This window comes from Pelmatolapia mariae, linkage group LG6 (assembly GCF_036321145.2).
Source record: "Pelmatolapia mariae isolate MD_Pm_ZW linkage group LG6, Pm_UMD_F_2, whole genome shotgun sequence".
NCBI lineage: Eukaryota > Metazoa > Chordata > Actinopteri > Cichliformes > Cichlidae > Pelmatolapia > Pelmatolapia mariae.
Window position 1 is genome coordinate 17,680,100 of NC_086232.1, and position 16,735 is coordinate 17,696,834.

At 41.7% G+C, this 16,735-nt stretch overlaps 1 protein-coding gene across 2 annotated transcripts in view; it reads left to right on the top strand.

Moving 5' to 3' along the window:
- Positions 1 to 16,735, top strand: part of LOC134629080 (LIM and calponin homology domains-containing protein 1-like) — a 34,009-nt gene that overhangs the window by 13,397 nt on the left and 3,877 nt on the right. The window contains exons 9-19 of one of the 2 annotated variants that reach the window (XM_063476051.1): positions 110 to 311; positions 10,279 to 10,317; positions 11,897 to 12,026; positions 12,104 to 12,261; positions 12,374 to 13,070; positions 14,475 to 14,798; positions 15,249 to 15,348; positions 15,440 to 15,465; positions 15,928 to 16,020; positions 16,136 to 16,337; positions 16,513 to 16,612. In XM_063476051.1, coding sequence (XP_063332121.1) covers positions 110 to 311; positions 10,279 to 10,317; positions 11,897 to 12,026; positions 12,104 to 12,261; positions 12,374 to 13,070; positions 14,475 to 14,798; positions 15,249 to 15,348; positions 15,440 to 15,465; positions 15,928 to 16,020; positions 16,136 to 16,337; positions 16,513 to 16,612 — 2,071 coding nt within the window. The remainder of the gene's footprint in view (positions 1 to 109; positions 312 to 10,278; positions 10,318 to 11,896; positions 12,027 to 12,103; positions 12,262 to 12,373; positions 13,071 to 14,474; positions 14,799 to 15,248; positions 15,349 to 15,439; positions 15,466 to 15,927; positions 16,021 to 16,135; positions 16,338 to 16,512; positions 16,613 to 16,735) is intronic. The other variant, XM_063476052.1, reaches the window with a different exon arrangement.

Sequence of the window (16,735 nt, forward strand, 5' to 3'; positions counted from 1 at the left end):
ACTGGGTCCTGTATGTCTTTATGTGTTATATGGAAGGCCTAATTTGAAGTAACTGCATGACCTTCAGGATTATTTTCTCTGTAATGCTCTGTTGCTCTTTGTTGCCCAGGGCGAGGCAGCGACTCGGAGGCCGATGCCCCCAACAGGAAGCCAGATGTGCGGAAGGACGACATGTTGGCCAGAAGGACTTCCAGCAAAGAAGCAAGAAGTTCTGTCCCCTTTAACCAATTTCTTCCTAACCGAACCAACGCCACCTCCTACGTCCCAACTCCATGGCGAAAACCACATACGGAAGAGAGAGAACAGCGGAGGTAATGAGCAACATATTAAAAATAAATTATTTGGCTTTAAATGATTTCTAAAGCAATAAAATTCTGAAGTGTCGCAGTGGAAAAACAAACCAAGGTGAAAAAAGAGGTAAAAACACAAAAAACACAAATGTGCTTTTTTTTTTTTTTTTATCTTCCTGCCATTCCTCAGTCAGTCACAAGCTACTGCAGATCAATGCAAAAAAATTACACTCATTCACAAAACCCCCAAGACTGTCACTTGGGCACCTGAGAACAATGGGGAAAAACAGGAAGAGGAAGTGGTCACCCAGGAAGTGTTGGAGCAGAGGAGGATGCAGAAGCTGGAGAAGGCGGGAATTAAAGTCCTTCCTGCTGTCGTTCGCTACAGCAGGTCAGGGAGGATGGGCATGAGAACTCCTGCCTCTGCTGTGGTGGAGAAACGGTTTTCTTTACATGCACTAACATTAGCTTCTGATGGTATAAACAGGTGCTCTGGATGAACCTTTGGTTTAGTGATGCTGTCTGCCTGCAACTGTCTTGCTACTCTAAGGAGGATGTTTGTGTGATAACCCACTGATGTCTGTTGTGACTGTGAACTAACTGATTTGTCATTGCTGGTTTTATGGAGAAGAGACATATAGGAGCAGTTAAGCCATGTCAGTTTTATGTTGTGATAGAGGTTTCAGTTGACGGGAATTCTGTGTGGTTGTGTGATGTGTCATTGTGTTTCTAAAACACATAAAGACACATCTGACTACTGACCTGGACTAACAACCGTTTGGGCGCATGTCAATCAAAACTCGCACATTACTATCCTCTGAAACTGCCTCGCTGCACTACCCCGTCTCTAACCCCAGCCCTCCCGCAACGGAGGAAAAGGAACCGAGGTCACCGTCCCCGAACATCATCCTCCGCCGTGATAACGACTTTTTGAGCTCCCAGAAGTCTGCGTGGGATTCCCCCTCTGACGGGGAAGAGGAAGCAGCGGTACAGAAAGTTCCAGATGTCCGGAGGGATGACTTGGCGTCCAGGCGAGGTCGTCGTGGCACAGTCGCACCCAAAGTGCACCAGTTCATCCCTCCTCCTTTATGTACCGATAAAGACAGAGAGCGCTGGGAGGGCATCAGACGAGCCTCGCAGCAAATGCTTCAGGGGAAGGAGATCAGGTTAGCAAAGCGTGGTGTTGTTTTGACTCCATTTCCTCTCGCTCACCTCTAAACGTTCTTCTCACTCTTGTTTCTTTGCCTGTTGCGGTCACTTGTGGTTTGATGTGTTGCGCTCCACTTTGATGTGTGTCGTGTGATGCTGCTGTCCTGGCTCTGTGGTTGGACAGTGAGAAGGAGGCGGTTGCTGACATCATTACACGCAGAGACAAACCCTTCCTAAACTCTCCCTCTTGCCACGAGGAAGAGGAGGATGAGGAGGACGAGGGACACGAGGGGAAGGTTAAAGCAATGCCTAATAAGCAGAAGGATGACCTGGCTCGTAGACGGGCTCAGAGTAGGCCCCTCCCTCACAGGGACGGCCCGGTCAGCTTTGTGTCTTCCTCCATGAGCCAGGCAGATATGCAGAAGTGGGAGAGACTCAGGATGAGTGAACCAAGGTGCCCAAAACACACACAGTCTGTTTCAGCAAACACGCAAGACAATGCATGTAAATGCTGCTGTATGCAAAGTGTGTGATCTTTAAGAGGTGACAAGAGAATGGGTGGTGTGGGTGGGTGTGTTTGTTTCTTGTTTTATTTTAGTCTTCATCAGATCAGCAAACTATTTATCGGTAAGCAGTTTTCATATAAAGATTCCTTTAATTCCTTTTTTTAGCTGAAGGAATATAGATTCAGTTTGTGTCAGCCACTTTAAAACCCTCAGCAGCATTTTTCCAACAGTGTTTTGTAACAAGGGTGTGACACAGAAGAGTATCACGTCTGGTGTTTTAATTGGAAATGTTATCAAAAAGGTTGAGGATAATGAAACTGAAAATGAGATGCTTTCTGTAGAATTTAAAAAGGCAGAAAAGTGAATATTCAGCTATCTAAAACCCAAATAAGAAAAACATACCTGAAATTATAACTTTAGAATAAATAATTGTTGTAAAAAAAAACAACCCGTTAAGCAGCCAGAGGAAAATTCAGAGATTTTGTTTTAGACTTGATTGTTTTGTGCATAATAAATGAGATAGGTATGAGTTTTAAAAATGACCTATTTCTTCCGATTCCCAAATTTTTTCCTGACTCCGTGTAGCTTAACAGAAACACAAGAGCACAGTTAATATCATTTTCTTTTTTAAATGAGTTTTGGTTTGTTTCAGAGTAGCTTTGTTTCACTTCAGCTTTTTATTGTATAAAATGTTTTGTTACAGTTGATCTTTTATTAGTTTCAGTGTTACTTTGATTATTTAAGTTGATAAGGGGATTTGTCAGGACAAGAAGTTCAGAACAGGTATTGTAGTACAAACGTTTGACCCGTGTGTTATAGACGTCATAGTCTCAATAAGCATATGTAACAAAGCCACCTCTAAAGACATATTTCCTTAATATTATTTTTTGGCACAATAGCATTTCTGTTTGTTTTCATGTTTTAAAACATGTTTTTGTTTATTTTGATTTAGGTTTTAAAAAAATTCACACTGAGTTTTAAGTTTTGGTCAACAGTAATAACCTTACACCACAGTGGTATCAGTTTTTGGATCTTGTTCCTGGCAAATTAGCATAGTTCTCAAAATGTCAAACACTAATTTTATTACACACCTGTGCCACGGCACTATTTGGCTCATTCGTGCTGTTGGCAAAGTGACATATTTAATCACATGAATAAAAGTTTAAAAACATTAGGCGTAGTAGTGTTTTTCAGTGTTTATGCAAGGAAAAAAAGGGTTCCTTTAGCCTTTTTGCTAGGTGTTTGCTAGACAACACGATGACATCATAGTATCTGATATAGATAAAAACCTTCACGGGCCTAAGATGTATCTGTGTACCAAGTTTGGTGGAACTATGAGGAGTTTGCGGACAAACAAGCAAACAGACAGACGTTTGCGTATTATAGTCACATTTATTACATTTACGAACAATTAAATAATTATCAACAACGTGAGCTCTCACTAGTTAAGCCTTTAAATTAAATAAAGTTTATAGCCCTCCCAACAGTCTCTTACTGTTAGATATTTAGAGTAATTTTAAATTACATCTCTCTGGACTTTCCCTTCTTCCCTCGTCTCTGTTGTCCCCCTGTGTTCTCGCCTGCTGTTTGTTCTCCTCATCATTGTGCACTTCAGTCCTCTTCAGTCTTCTTTGACAGGCATTGAAATGGAGCAGGGAATTGGCCGGTGTGTATGAGACCGTGTGTGAGACCAAAAAAAGAGGCGACTGTTGGCTGCGAGCACTGCTTGGCTTTGTTTTTCTCCGCCTGTGCTGATGTCATTAGATAGGATAAAGACTTTTTTGTGTTCCCAGAGGAGCAGCAGTGAGCAGAAAATGTGACCACCTAGAATAGATCAAATGCTTACTCTGTGTGTGTGTGTGTGTCTGTGTGTGTGTGTGCGAACATGAGTGTTTGAGTAATTTGAATATAAAATTCCATGCTTTGTCCTCTTTTGTGCATCCATCCTCACTATCTGACTCAACATTTCCATGTAATCCTTCTTTTGTTTTCACAGTCTCATCCTCTGTCTGTAGTTGCTCATTATTTCTTTTCCCCCTGCTTGTGGTGTTGCTGGTGTTGTGTGTGTGTGTGTGTTTGTGGCTGTGGGTCTTAATTTGTGAGACTGTATGTACAGTGATACTAGCCCAGGCCCCGTGTGTCAGGCCTGCCTGGAGAAAAATTATGGAGGTCCCTTCAGCGGATCAGCAAAGGCTGGACGAGGTCAAGGCAAAGTTGTGACCTTTGGGGGCGTGACTGAGATCGAGCAGCCAATAGACACAGTCATGTCGAGTGAAGGCGAGGAGACGGAGTTACTTAGACGACTCCTTTCCAAGGCAACCGTAGCCATGCCTACCATTGGCCTGGGCTCCCAGCTTTCAGAGCGGGAACGCAGGTATGGACGAGGCCAAACAGAAGGCAACTTAGTGGTTCAAATTCCAAGTCGCTTGCATTAGTATGGACCGCACCAAGGAAGCTTTTGTGCTGCATCACTTGTTGCATTGCTCCTACTTGAATTTGTATAATAGGTAGTTTGAATGGTCTTTGCTGCAATGTCCTGATTTGCTTGTAGTTTTAATGGGCAAGGAAAGCCTACACACTGACACACACTCATGCATGTAGTGAATACTGCAGCAAACGGAGCTTGATAAATCTGCCGGGCAGCTCATACGTCAGCTGTAGGGGTTTTTCCTGGTTCAGAATGAGCCTTTAATAGAAGACCATGCACACAAGCACTATCACATACATGTAGTAAAGTTCCTGTTGCTTATGAGCATGTGATGAATAGAAATGTGCTTAATTAAATGCAGTCACAAAAACAAAAAATACAAACTGAGGGATTTTCCTTTGGCTCTGACTACATTCTCTCTGAAAGGTTGTCAGAATTTGTTATATGCAGGAAAAACCCTGTCGCAGATTTATCCTTAAATCTGATTTATGAAAGCCAAATGATGTAGTAATTTATAAAAGATGAGAAAAGTCATGGCCTCACTTCATTAATGAGCAAATTTTGACCAGTTTTGTCAGGGTGTTGACTCAGCGATGTCTCATCATGTTTCTCGAACACGTTGAGATAGTCACTTCAAACCTGGAACAAACATTCGCTCACATTCAAGGACTAGAATTTGATGCTCAGCCTATTTTTGTCCCAATTAATTATATTATTATACAGATGTATAATAAAATAGAAAATGAAAATATGAAACACTTCACTTTTAAAGTGTTTTATTTTTCATCATCAAGTGAACATCTGTTGATGTTGTGCACTTTTCTGGCCATTAATATCCAAGGGGGAGATTGTCACAATACGTCAACTATGAACATACAAATGTACAAGATGATAATAATAATAATAACTAAAACTCCTCTTGAATATCTTAGTTTTGTACCTTTGTCACATTTGTGTGCTTTTGTTTTTTTCCTAAATCTTGAATGTTGATATTTTCTTCTCTGGTCTGTGCTCTTGCTGCTGTGCTTTTCTGCATGTCGATGCCTGGGCTTTGTGGCCATATCTGGGTCATCTGCAGGTGCACGTGACCTGTTTTTTGCTGCTGTAGTTTGAGCTTTTATGCAATACTCCAACAGCCAGGTAGTTGGAGCCGACCCCAATCAAACTACCTCTCCCTCTGCTGACCTCCCACCCTGGACCACCAAGGCCGCTCCCACTCCCGCTGAGATCGATGCCTGCCTGGCTCAATATGAGGGGAGAACAGAGGAAGAGGAGGAGGAGGAAGAAGAAGAGGGGAGAGTCCCAGATCTTCAGAAAGACGACATGATGGCAAGGAGGACTGGAGTTTTCCATAAACAAAGCACCTCTACAGTGACTTACAACCGCTTCCTACCTCTGCCTTCCTCCAAACGCTGCACACAGGGGGAGGTAACCACAGACGCTGCTCCGCAGAACAAGAAGAAAATGCAGGCAGACAGGAGCAAGAAACTGGACGTCAGGTGGGCTGAGCTGTGATGTGGAGTGTGTCTAACCGGGTGCAGATGCAACTAACAAGCTCGGGTGTTGTTTGCATCATAAAAGAGGTCCTAAAACTTGGTGTTTAGTTCTTTCAGTTAAAAGTCTTTTTGTCACAGAGTGGAGCACCAGCAGCCCATGGAAGCACCTCAACAGCAGGTCGAGACAACAGTGATCCGATCAGCGTCTCAGGGTGAGCAGGAATACGGTGATAATGAGGATGAGTGTGGCGAAAATGTGCCTGTGCCTGACCCGGAGAAAGATGATATGATGGCTCGAAGGACGGGGTCGTTCCAAAAAGCGAGCACAGCTAAAACAAATCAGTTCCTGCCTGTACCTGGATCAGTGAAGTATAACATCTGTCCAGTGTCTGCTATGAAGCAGCTCCACAGCAGGCCTAAGCTGACAGAAAAGAAGGAGGGTGAAAGGTATTTAATGAAAAGAAATTGTGGCACTTGTGAACTACTGCAACTAACAAAGAGTCTTTTACTGGCAAGGATTAAGGTTTAATGATGTTTACTTTACATCTTCAAGTACTAACATTAGCATGTGTCCTGGGTGAATTACAGTCGATCCCGACTTGCCTGCGTTGTTGCTGTGAGTGCTTCTGAATGCCTGCAGCGTGGAGTGTGATGTTCATTCATTCATATGAAAGGATTGGTTGACTTTGATTTGCTGCTGTGGTCGGATTCTCGCAGCTCTGTTCCTCACGTGGTTTGGCTCATTTGTGCTTTGGTTGAACTAATGTGGTTGAATGTTTTGTCGTGACATCTAACGTATGGTTTGTTTGGCGTGACTTTTGTCGTTGTTGTGTAAAGGACTGTTGGCTATGAATCACGGCTGAATCACATAAGCGGCTGCTGTTTCAGTCTGAAGTGGTTGAAACTCTTAAAGGTTGGGTCACCCTAATTATGTAAAAAGGTAAACTTGAAAAAGTCTATAAATACATTTAGAAACACATTTATGCCCAATTATAAAAATTCACCAAATCTATAAAACCGCCAGAAAGCTTTGCATATTTATGTAAACTAGTACTTACCCATTCTGCAGTGCTGTTTAGTATTTTCATGCTGTTGGCAAACCAATATACTTCATTACTCTGAGAAAGTATGATTACTTATAGTAATTAGTCCATTTTTGGGTCCCCAGTAATGCTCAGATCATTCTAATCCATTGTTAGGTGGTTGCCATGCAACACGATGGCATTACAATATATCATATATCTCATAATATGTCACGTTCATGTTTTGTGAACATAAATAGAATCTTAATAAAGTGAAATGATGCAAAAGTATAATTTTACAAGATGATATAACATGTAGTAGCAAGATTTACCTGTGTGCCATGTTCAATATCCAGTTAAATTATCATCACAACAAATAATTACCTAAATCCTCTGCATCACCCTCCAAATATATTGTTCTGGTAGTCTGGTTGTTTTTGTTGATAATGACATTTGTATCATTGTACAATTTCCAATAAAGAAAGATGCTTTCAGGTGTTCCTTAGGGGGTCTCTACTGCAGGTAGCTCCGCATATTTGATCTGGCAGATTTTCACACCAATGATGTAATGCCTTTCCTAACACAACCCCAAAGGGATTTGTGTCTTCCAGAATGAAACCAGGGATCTTTTTCTTCTTAGGTTATTATGTAAACTAAGCCACATCAGTATGGAGCCACTATAATCTGTTCAGTTCAGTTTTTCAACTGCAGAGAACTGCAACAATCCTCTATAAGCAAGCACTTGACAACCGTATGAAGGAAGAACACCCCTTTAACAGGAAGAGACTTAGTAGCTTCAGTTGAGGCCAAAATTATTAGCGCCCTAGGAATTTTGGAACATTTTGCTAAACTTCTGCCCAGTGTTTGCAACATTGATGAAACTTGATATATTCAAACATTCACCAGTGCAATTTAGTAGCTTTTGGTACATTTTGTAATATAAAATACCTTTTTAGGCTTGCTTCATATCAAATATAATAAAAAATGGGGTGGTCAAAAATATTAGCCCTATGTGAATGTTTGCTTTCAAAACACCTAGAGTAATTAGCCAGTCAGCTTTGAAACCACATCTGTGCAGTCAACTGGCTTCCTAACAAGACCTACAGTCAATTGACTTCCTAACAACATTCAGTCAGTATAAAAAGGGTTCAAGGAACAGGGCACTTGAACACATGAGAGGAACTACTGTTACTGGCCATGCCAAAGACAAAGGAAATCATTCTGGAGCTCAGAAAAAAAGATAGTAGAGGCTCATGATAAGGGGGAAGGCTACATGCCATTTCCAAGCAATTCACAGTGTTTCGAGCTGCTGTACGTTGCATCATTGCCAAGTACAAGGAGACAAATTCTGTAAGATGCAAACCTGGCCGTGGCCGTAAGCACAAGGTTTCAAGAACTGTGGAGAGGAAAATAGTCACAGATGTAGCAAGGAACCGCGGACATCTGCCAAGACGATTGTTATTGACCTGGCCTCTTCTGGAGTTGATGTTTCAAGGAACACAGTTGTGACGGCTCTTCATCATGGTGGACTTCAGGGGCATCATCCCAGAAGAACACCTTTACTCAGAGCGGCACATCACAGCCCGACTGAGGTTTGCCAATGTACATTTGAAAGTTAAAGATCAGTTTTGGAAGTCTGTGCTTTGATCTGATGAGACTAAACTGGAACTGTTTCAGCACATAGTTATTGCTTATGTTTGGCAAAGAAAGGCACAGGCCTTCAACCCCAGGAACACAGTTGGAAACATCATGTTGTGAGGCTGTTTTGCAGCCTCAGGCATAGGGCGCCTTGTTTGGTTGCATGGCATCATGAAAAAAGAAATTATGTTGACATTTTGAAGGAGAATATGCAGAAATCTACTCATAGTCTAGGCTTAGGTCGTCGCTGGGTCTTCCAACAAGACAATGACCCAAAGCATACATCAAAATTAGTCCAACAGTTCTTCAAGGATACCAAAACAAAGATCCTGGAGTGGCCCGCACAGAGCACAGACCTCAATCCTATTGAGAATCTGTGGTGAGTGCTCAAAGTGAATGTCCATGCTTGGAAACCATTCAATTTGGACGAGCTAGAACAATTTGCAATGAAGGAATGGGCCAGAATCCCTCAGGAGACCTGTGCCAACCTAGTAAAGACCTACTCTAAGAGATTGTTGTCAGTTGTGGCTCAGAAAGGGTACAGTATTGACTATTAATGGCCATGGGGGTAATAATTTTGGATGTCTCATTTTTGCCCTTTCTTGTTTTAACTTGGTGTATCAATAAAATATCCTAATTAAACTTAGTGGACATTGTTATTTTGGAAACAGATACACTATTCAAAACAGAGACTTGTTGTTAGTGGTCATTTTCACACTAAAATCAAGAATGTTCTCTAATTTCATAATGGGGGCTAATAATTTTGGCCTCAACTGTACTACAGGGAGCATCTAGTGTCATACAGTGTGACTTTAGAATGAATCAGTGAGCTGTTTTAGTTAGTTCATCACCCTCTGATGAAACAGTCTAAAAACTCACACTCCACCTTCTTGTATCAACAGCAAAGTTGAACTTACAGTACATCAGATGAAAAGTTGACAAGAAAAGCATTATTATGTAGTTTGGGTGACCCGACTCTTTAAGCACTGTCTAACCACTCCTTGCTCAGTGACCTCATAGCAGGCTGTAACTGACCCAGAGTGGATCAGCTTTAGTCTTCAGTGATGCAGTTTTAATGTCCCCTATAAGCATATTTTCTGTTAATCTTGGCCTTGTCACCGGGTTGCTGTTCCAGCAGCGTTGTTGCTGTGGCAGCAGAGCCACAGGCCCTGCCCTCCAAAGCTCCAACCAGTCCCACATTTGCAGTGCTGAGAGAGAGGCGTGAGGAAAAGGAGGAAAAGCAAGAAAGCAGAGGTGCAATGGTCCCTAATACCTCTGCCACAGTTACTGCTGAACCCCTCTTTTCTCCTTCACTCGTGCCTGCACCCAGTCCTGGTCCTGCACAAGTCTGTAGTGTAAAGTCAGGGCTGGAAAAGCAGAAAGTGGAGGAGAGCGTTGAGGAAAAAGCTGAGGTGGAGGAGAGAAAGGAGGATGTGAATGAGAAACCTCGAAAGAAACCCTTCTGGCTGGAGGACGACGAGCTTCCTCCAATGATGTGAGATAACTGTTAAGCTTTTTGTGCATGTGTTATCACTCCCCCTCCCAGATTTGATGAATGGGATCATTGCTCTGCTTTTCTAGCAGGTTTTATTTGTTATGATTTTGTTCAGATGTGCAAAGCAAAACATTTCCCTCTGTTAGCGATTCACACGTTAAATTGCTAGCTTTGAAAAATATTGAGGCGCCTGCAAACCCCTCTCTTACCCATACCCTCACCTGCTCTTTCCTCTCATTTACTTGCTGTTTTAGGATGAGCCGACGTGTTGCTTTTATGTCTGAGGACACCGAGTAAGTGTTTATCTGTGAATCTGGATGAGCACCTGCATGATAACAATATGGACACACTACACATGCCACAATTCATGAGTAGAATCCAAAAATATGCTCACAGTAATGTACTTTGATACATTATAATTCATCAATAGGCTTTTGGTTTCCATTGATTGCTTTTACATATGAAACTACACATCAACATAGACTCCTTCATCAGATTGTACTACATTGCAAAGTTGAATGACTGTGTTTCTTATCTTATGTTCATAGACTGCATATAAAAGATGGACACAGCCACTGTACCATACTCACTGGTTAGTATGGTTAGTTAGTAAGTCCCATATGCTTGGAGATGAGCATTTTTGCCAACAACTATCTTGATGTTTCAAAACTGTCCTCAATGAGGAAGAAGTGGATCTGGCTGAGAAGCTGGGTTTATACCAGCTTCTCAGTCTACCGAGGACCATAACACACTTGAAACCAGGAAGTGAGCCCATAAATTCATCAGGAGGTCACGAAGAAACGAAGCTCAGCCGTTTTCCATTTTACCGTGTACAACTGGAAGCCTCTTTTTCCATCCACGGTAGTCGCCCCCTGCTGGTGGTAACAGGAGTGCAGGTTTTAAACCTAGAAGCCATGTCCATCTTTTATATACAGTCTGTGGTTGTGTTTGCTCAGTTTATTAGCTGCTTCGTGATTAGTTTGCAGAAGCAGTAACATGTCTTAGTGTTACTGTGTTGAGACACGGGCAACACATACACAACTAATATACAGAAAGATTGATTTTATTATATTTTTTCTATCATGCTGTATCTGTTTTGTTTCATGTCAAAATAATATATTCATCCTTGAACCAAAAGAAACCAGACCCAGAATAGGACATATGGACATTATCCAGACTTTAAAAAGAAAGGTTGTTACCTTGTGAGCAATATTTTTAAAAAAAAAACCCATTTATTTCTAACTTCTGTCAAAGTAGCAAAGAAAGTTAAGGAGTGCAGTTTGTATTCTTAGTGGACAGTTATTGGTTGTGCATGTCTTTCTCTGTGTTTGTGTATATTTATAGAAAAAAATCGCAGTTGCATTTATTTTCAAGACTTTTTTTTCCTGTTTTTGCTGCTTTTTTTATCATGGACTATGTGTTGTTTTAGACTAGTGTTTGGGTGTTATTTTAGGCTCTGTGTTATACACACACTGATGTTACTAAATGCAAATAATAGATTAAGTGATTAACTGTGGCGTTTTAGGGATTTATCTAAAGTAACACTATAGATAGATAGATATAATTTTATTTCGAACATTCAAATATAATAAACAAAAAACAAAACTTAAAAATCATCAAGTTTTCATGTATATATTTTTGTCTACAGAATGCGTGTGCTCGAAAAGGAGTAGGATGAAGTTTACACTTTTCTTGTTCCTACCCCCTTATTTCAAATTTCATTGCTTACAAATCCATATCCAGGATTCAACATTATTTGATCATATATGGTTAACTATGTACAAGTCTAACACATTGAACATACACAAACAAAAACCATTTTCAGCACGTAAACCAGAACAACAACAATGGCTATGGCTTTCATTTTTCTAGGAGTGTGAGTATGGGTGATATGCTTAACGAGGAGGAGGTGGGACACCTACCGTCGCTGAGCCAATCGCGACATGAACACATGCACGAGCAGTACAACAACTTTCTGGAGGATGAGGACCACTGGCAAGATGTGAGTGATGTGAGGAAGCATTTAGGGTGCATTGGGAAAAATAAGAACCACATATTAATGATGTGAACTTGTGACAGGACCTGGCTCGCTGGAAGAATCGCCGCCGCAGCGCGTCACAGGATCTAATCAGAAAGGAGGAGGAGAGGAAGAGAATAGAAAAGAGGATGAAGGGGGAGGGACGTGACGGCAATAAGAGGAAGAGCATTAAGACTTACAAAGAGATTGTGGAGGAGAAGTAAGGATATACAGAGACCAATTTTCTTGCTTTCCTTACAAACATACTTTATTTACTGTTGTGACAGTATTTCTACCTTTGGACAAATGCTTTGTGTTGCTGCTCTTTTTAGGGAGCGCAGAGAAGCAGAGCTGTGTGAAGCCTACAGAAACGCAGCGACTCCAGAGGAGGCAGCCTTGGTTTTGCAGCGCTATGCTCTCCGCTTCACCATCAGTGATGCAGTACTGGACAGCCTAAAACTACCCAGATCCACCTCCACACCCAAAAACGAACTAAATGAGCTGGACAAAGAGCAGAAGCCAGAATCACCTGTTAATAACTCTGAGATGTCAGAGCCTCTGCGCCAACCAGAATCACCTGTTAATAACACTGAGATGTCAGAGCCTCTCCGCCAACCAGAATCACATGTAGTTACAAATCAGGAGCATATGAAACCTGAAGAGATAGAGACAGACACAGCATATCAGCAAGAAAAATTAGCCACCAGCCCTCTAACACCAAACAGTCCAACCAGTCCTCTGTCCACAGTCACAGACTCACAGAGTGTGTCACCTCAGTCTCTGGAGTTTAATGAACCCCAGACCCAACGGATGGAGTCTCCGACTGCGCAACAGGCTGCGATCACAGGAAATCCACAGCCTCAGACAAAACACACTTCACCTCAGAGTGGGCAAGGGCAGCCTCACCCCACACAGTCGGCAAATGCTCTCCCCTCCCCACCATCTGTGTCCACCAGGCCCATCCCCCTGCTGGCAGCCAAACCCTACTGCCAGCCTGGGGCCGTGCTCCCTGGGCACAAACCTATTAAGGTAATGACTCACAACCATCAGGATTGTCTGATAGCTGGTGCCTGTGTTGGTTGTAGCTTTTAATGTTTTTAAAGTTTTATTATTTTCCTCTTGCTCATCAAAACCTTTTGTAATACCCTTCATGAAAAAAATTATAACATCTCAGCTTCTCACTGGAGAAGAGAAAATATCATGGGCGACTTTTTTATTAGTATTATTTTTTAAAGTATTCATTATGAAGATTTTAACACTAATGAAAATGTAAAACCGTATGTAAATGTAAATGTATTATAGAAAAAGTATTTTACCATCCATATAGTCTAGGTAAAAACAACACTAAAATATCCCTGTAGTCCTGACGTTTGTTTACATGTAAATAACACTAAATTTTGCCATTAGTAATTAAAGCCTTCACATGGCTAAACGTTTAATGCTTAGATTAGACATTGCAATGCAAGTGTAAGCAAATATCAGCATCGGTAAGAATGAAAACAAAAGAGTGGACCCAGCAGCAGACATGGGAAGCAAAATGTGAAAACTAAAGCTGAGCTTTATAGAGTTTTTATTAAGCAAGAAAAGGTGAAATGAAAAATGTACAAGCCCCCCAAAATAATTGAAAGGTAGGGAAAGGGAACGGAGGCAGCAGGCAGTCAGAGTACAGAGACAAACAGGTGAACAGAGGGAAATGACAAACAGGAGGGACACAGGTGTGGGCAGAAAGCAGGCAGAAACAACATGTGAAAACAGGAGGTAAACACAAGAGACACATAACAAAAAACAAGTAGATGAAAGCGTGTGCACGCATAGACATGGCTGAGGGAGTCAAAGGCAGGAGAACACTGAGGAGATGTCAATAACTGAAGCAAGACAAGGACCAAAAGCTCGATAAACGCAAGAATCAAAAACTTCACAAGCAGCAGAACAGCATTGAGATCAAAACAGAAACAAATCTCAATAATATTAAACAAGAATCCAAAACTGAGAAACAACACAAAAGCCCCATCAGTGTCAACAACTGTATGACTTTTCCTGTCATACAATAATTGGAGTCTTGTGTAAAAACAGATAATTATAAGCAGATAATTTTTTATTATTAACGAATAATGTGTCTTGATGAACACACTACCCCTTACATATACTTTTAACTACATTATAAGTTTTATAAACCATTTCTTAAACCCTGCAGCACCAAATGTGTCATATTCAATACATGGGTTTTTGAGCCCTAAATCAAAAGTTGCAAAAATGATACAAATTGAAACTTGTCAGAAGGTTCAATAAGCACTCCAGTTTCAAAAATTGAACTTTCTGACAGTTGGTGAACATGGTTTAGGCTTTACAGGGTTAAAGTTTGTACAGTTTTAGTAAATGCCAAATAGGTTGGCTATAGTTATTTATCGCCTCTGTCTGCTTTCCTCTCACAAGGACGGGTTGGTACGAGTGAATGGGGAGGCGACGGAGGAGCTAACTGTTTCCACTCCACCTACCTCCCCTCAGCACTCACCACAGGAGACCAAAGATGTTTTATCCAAAGAGGCGGAGAAAGATGCTCCACCTGTGGAGGCTGTTAAAAGTGCCGAGACTGCAGAGCAGCAGCCTACGGAGACAGAGAAGTCAACGCCGTCTTCAGGCTCTGCCATCAGCTCCCTGATCGAAGGTCGAAACTGTATCATCACAACAACTATTGTGACAGAGCTTACGCAGAAGGTTGTGGAACCGCTTCACACAGACACCCAAAACGATGGAGAGGTAATGCTACAAGTGACATATTAAAAGATGCTTCCTATTTGTCCCATTTAGCAAAAATACCACACAAAAAGTTTCATTCTGCTACAGAGTCATTTCTTCCAGTGATGGATCTCCCTTGTAAAGCAAAAGTATAGTTTAAAGAAGGTCACATTATTGAACAATTACATTAACGTAAAACAGCAGCTGCATAGGGTGTAAAGAGAAAATTCATCAGAGTAGTCTTGAGCAATAGTTCTCCACGGTTTCTGAAGCTCTTTTAAAAAATTTTTATTGGTCATTATAGAAAGTTGCACAAGGCCCAGTATGAGAGAAATAAGTATTTAGAACTATGAATCAAGCAGAGCCACTCAAGCAGGGTTAATTAAGTTTTCATTAATTATTTTTCCTGCCTTTTTATTACCACTGGATATTTTATAAATATAGTTGAATATTCACCCCACATATTCACAGGTTGAGACCACTGGCTTGTTTGAGAAACCAGAGGATGAAAAAAATACTCAACCATCTTCCACACCCAGCAGCCTGGAAGAATATTCTCCCACCGTCTCGGGTAAAACTGCATTTCAAACAAATCCTTCACAGCGTAGCCGTCCCGTTTCATTTCTCTAATATATTCTGCTTGTGTCTGTCTCGTTCCACAGAAGGACTTGAGGAGAGCAGTGTGACCGTGAGTATCTCTGAGCAGCTCCAGCTCCTCCTTTCTGTTTCTCCTTCATTCTTTAATACGATCCTGTCCTGACCCTTCGTCTCCAGTGGTCACTGTAGTCGCTGTAGTCAGACTTGTCCTCTCACCTTTCCTCTCTTTCTGTCCTTTTGGTGGGTATACATGTGTGTGTCTGTGGTTGTTGGTCGGGTCTGGGTAGATTGAGACCCCCATGTTGAACTTGGCTAAACGTGTTAATCACTGGGTCTGGGACCCCAATGAGGAGCGTAAGCGCTTGGAAAGGTGGCAACAGGAGCAGGAGCGCCTCCTAAAGGTACTGCAGTGTAATGATGTGTATGTGCACGAATGCCTTGCAGAAAACAGACTGCACGCGATGTAATGGACACGTGTGTAAATGTTGTGTGTGTGTGTGTCACATGTGTTTTCTGAGCATTCAGAAATTAACACGAACGTGTTTCACTTCAGGAGCAATACCAGCGAGAACAAGAGAAGCTGATGAAGGAATGGGAGAAAGCACAGCTCGAGGTGGAAGAGGAGGAGAGGAAGCACAATGAAGAGGTGCAAACATCTAGACAGACTCACTTTAAGCTAAAAAAAACCCAAACTATGTGTGCTGGTTCTGCACGTCCTATTTTTCATCTTTGATTTTTCGTTTTCTCTGTGCTTCTTCCAGGAAAGACGGATTCTAGAGGAGACCGTCACACCCCTCAATCCTACTGGCCTGTTAAACCAGGTGTCAGGACAGACAGCGACAACCTCACCTGGTCCAGAAAACGACAACACAGAGGGAAAAAATGTTCCTCTGCAGCACAATGGCCAAAAAATCTCTACAGGGAATGAAGATCAGCATGCATCAAAGCTGCATTTCTTCCAGGGTGAGTATGAAGTACTTACATTTTTGGACATAACCGACGAAGCGTGCAGAGGGAAAACACAAACATCTGAAGAAGTTGGATCAAAGAAGCTTTAGCCTCCAAAGGACAAAGTTTATAATGAGAACATTTTATGCATTCTTTAGAGTTTATCATACTATGTTATTCATTTTTATAGATTCTGGAGCTGATGTTGAACCTTCAAAGAAACAGGAATTGTGGAAAACAGCCTCTCTGGACCGCAATACTCAGCTGAACCAGGGACAGGTTGTTAAAAGGTACACCAGGTGGCTGTATATGCATGTATCTACACCCTTGTGTTATTTTAGTTACAGTTGTTTTACTTATTGGACTGAATTCTGGCAGCAGCAGTTAGCACTTTCGCTCTCTCTGGAGAGCCC